At 37.4% G+C, this 2966-nt stretch overlaps 1 protein-coding gene across 1 annotated transcript in view; it reads left to right on the top strand.

The window, feature by feature from the left end:
• Positions 1–658: 658 nt before the first annotated feature.
• The window catches only part of LOC106533877 (kinesin-like protein KIF2A), a gene marked incomplete at its 5' end in the record, with an annotated part of 9659 nt that continues 7351 nt past the window's right edge, over positions 659–2966 (top strand). Inside the window, 2 exon segments of the mRNA XM_014030337.1 lie at positions 659–760; positions 950–1085. Coding sequence (XP_013885791.1) covers positions 719–760; positions 950–1085 — 178 coding nt within the window.

Here is a 2966-nt window from a genome sequence, read left to right as displayed (position 1 = left end):
ATGGCGGCTGCCTGTAGTGGCGACCCGCGACCATGGAGATATAAACAGCTTTTTATAAGGTAAAAATAATAAAACAAGGTCTTTGTCTGCAATGATTAGATATGTTTTTATTATTGTCATCAGTGATTATCTCAATTTCAGCTAAAAGACTTGATAAAATCCTACACACTGTGCCTTTAACTGAAAGAATGAATTACTTCAAATTTAAACATCGGCAATATGATCCAAACAAGTAAATCATTGATATTTCATCAACTTAAACCATAAAGATTCATTTATAAATAAGATTTTTGCACAGAAAATCCAAACATACACTGAACATAATTTACAGTGTTTATGTAAAACGATTACAATGCCGTTATTTGTCATGAGTAAATGATGTTAGTTTAAAGCTGTAAAGGTGGTGTGTTAAAGGAATACACACCATATTTCTGTGTATTTCAACTCAGCTTCAACAGCACTTCCAGGGCTTTTCTTTCACAACTAACGTTACTTTAATGCTTTTAGCTAGAACAGGAAAACATCAGCAAACATCAGCATTTATATTTGTGTTAGCTCTACACTGAATCTGTTATGAGGTAAACAGTCAGTTTTTAAAAAAACAGCCTTTGTCAACAACAATAACTAAAAAGCATTTTATATTTATTATTTATTTCAGGAGGAGGAAGTTTCTCCACAGCTGTTCACCTTCCATGAAGTGGTTTCTCAGCTGGTGGAGATGGAGGAGCAGGTGCTGGAGGACCACAGGGTGGTGTTTCAGGTACAGCAGTTTCAAGCTTGGACTAACAAACCTGATGATTAAAATAAAACAATACAAATTGATCATTTTTATGCACAGACAACATAAAAGGGAAATTCTGGAGAATATCAACTTCAAACATACATCTTGACTTAAGAGCGCCATAAAAAGTTGAAACATGTCACATGTACTGTGGTGTGTTGTTTCCAGGAGTCGATTCGCTGGCTGGAAGACGAGAAGGTGCTTTTAGAGATGACAGAAGAAGTGGACTATGATGTTGAATCATATGCAACTCAACTGGAGCAGATCCTGGATCAGAAGATAGACATTCTCACTGAGCTGAGAGGTACAGGTTGATCCTTCACTTACTGATCCGTCTCACTGTTTATGGTGACCATTAACTATGTTAAAATATAAACAAAATAACACAAAATGTCTGCACTGGTCAGTGGTTTACTTAAAGGAGCTATATCATGTAAAATCAACTTTTTTGAGTTTTATATCATGTTATAATGTTCTCCTCTCATCAAAAACAAGCCCAGAGTCTTACTTTGACTCATTCATACATGTTTGACAAACCCTGTAGTGTCCTGAGGCAGCAGGCAGGGGGGCAGAAACCACAGGTTGGGACTAGAACCTCCTTTTAGGACCAGCTCCTCCTCTGGGCTGTGTCTCCAAGCTGAGCTGCCTCATCATGGGCAACACCTCCCNAGATGGAAACAGTCTAGATTCAAATTTTTATTTATTTAATTTTTTGCAAATTTTGAAAAGTTTGATAAAAATATACTCTACAACTGGATGGAAACACGATTTATAAGAGTAATAAACTATAGACTGCACATAAAAGATAGAAGAAGTCATCAGATCTCAGGTATGAGACAGGGAAATGCCTCATGTACTACCTCAGGCCTGGTGCTTGTTCTCAGACTCAGAGAACAAGCAAACAGAAAAACCACAGGCCCATCTTGGGTCTTGAACCCAGGACTTTTTTTCTCAGAGGCAACAAGTGCTGAACAAATTATTTGTGGATCCGTTTTCATCTAAGCACTTTTAAATTCAATTCAATCAATTCAATTCAGTTTATTTATATAGCACCAAGTCACAACAACTGTTGTCTCAGGGTACTGTACATAAAAAACAATAAATGTAAAGAAGCCAGCAGACTGCGCTGAATCTTTGCTTCGTCACAGTCTCCATCCTGAGCAGCAGAGGAAAAACTCCCTGCTAATCAGGAAGAAACCTCCAGCAGAACCAGGCTCAGGACAGGAGACCATCTGCCTCGACCGGCTGAGTTTGGGTTGTAGGATTCACACCTACACCTCGTATAACAGGGTTATAAGGAAAGTATTTTAGCAAGGATCATTTCATTTTCGGTAAATATTCTTCCAGTGCAAAGTGAATGGACACACAATAAGTACCATACCAACTTTATTTGTAAAGCACTTAAATAACCATAGGACCAAAGTGCTGTACAGTCACAATCACACAGTGACAGTGAATAATAAATGCCTAATATAAAAATAAACTATACAATAAAACAAACACAGAAAACCAATTAAAACAATGTCAAACTAACTAATAAGTCAACATCTCGGAGCCAAAAGCCAAAGAGAAGAGATGGGTCTTAAGTAACATTTTAAAAGTCGTCAGGGAAGTAGCCTGTCTGCTGCCCAAAGACAGGTTGTTCCACAGTTTAAGAGCAGCAGTAGAGAAGACATGATCCTCTCTAAGCTTACGTTTAGTTTTTGGGATTCTCAGGAGCAGCTGGTCTGCTGACCTGAGAGAACGAGAGGGGGTATAGGGTTGCAGTAGCTCAGTGAGATAATGTGGGGCAAGACCATTTAATGCTTTAAAAACAAATAAAAGAACTTTAAAATGAATCCTAAAATGAACAGTGGCTTCAGTCAGTGAATTTTGATTTGATCCATAAATAAATGTGATCGTTTATTTTACATAATCACATAAAACCACTACAGTACACTTAATTGTGAGCAATCAATTTCCTATAAATTTAACAACCAACAACAACAAGAGCTTCGAGCTTCATTAATTATCAATCAAGCACTTAAATAGAACACAAACATCAAGCTTTAGATGTCCTGATGCATCTCAGTAATCCAGGTAGAAAATCAAAGAAAAAAATAGTATAGGTCCTCTGGACGGTTCTTCTCTAATGAAACGTTTCGTCTCTCCTCCAAGAGACTTCTTCAGTCTGAGAGTTTCAGGC

The sequence above is a fragment of the Austrofundulus limnaeus genome, unplaced genomic scaffold, assembly GCF_001266775.1.
Source record: "Austrofundulus limnaeus strain Quisiro unplaced genomic scaffold, Austrofundulus_limnaeus-1.0 Scaffold1042, whole genome shotgun sequence".
Lineage (NCBI taxonomy): Eukaryota > Metazoa > Chordata > Actinopteri > Cyprinodontiformes > Rivulidae > Austrofundulus > Austrofundulus limnaeus.
The sequence above is the reverse complement of the archived record's forward strand: the minus strand, read 5'-3'. Positions and strand labels throughout refer to the sequence as shown.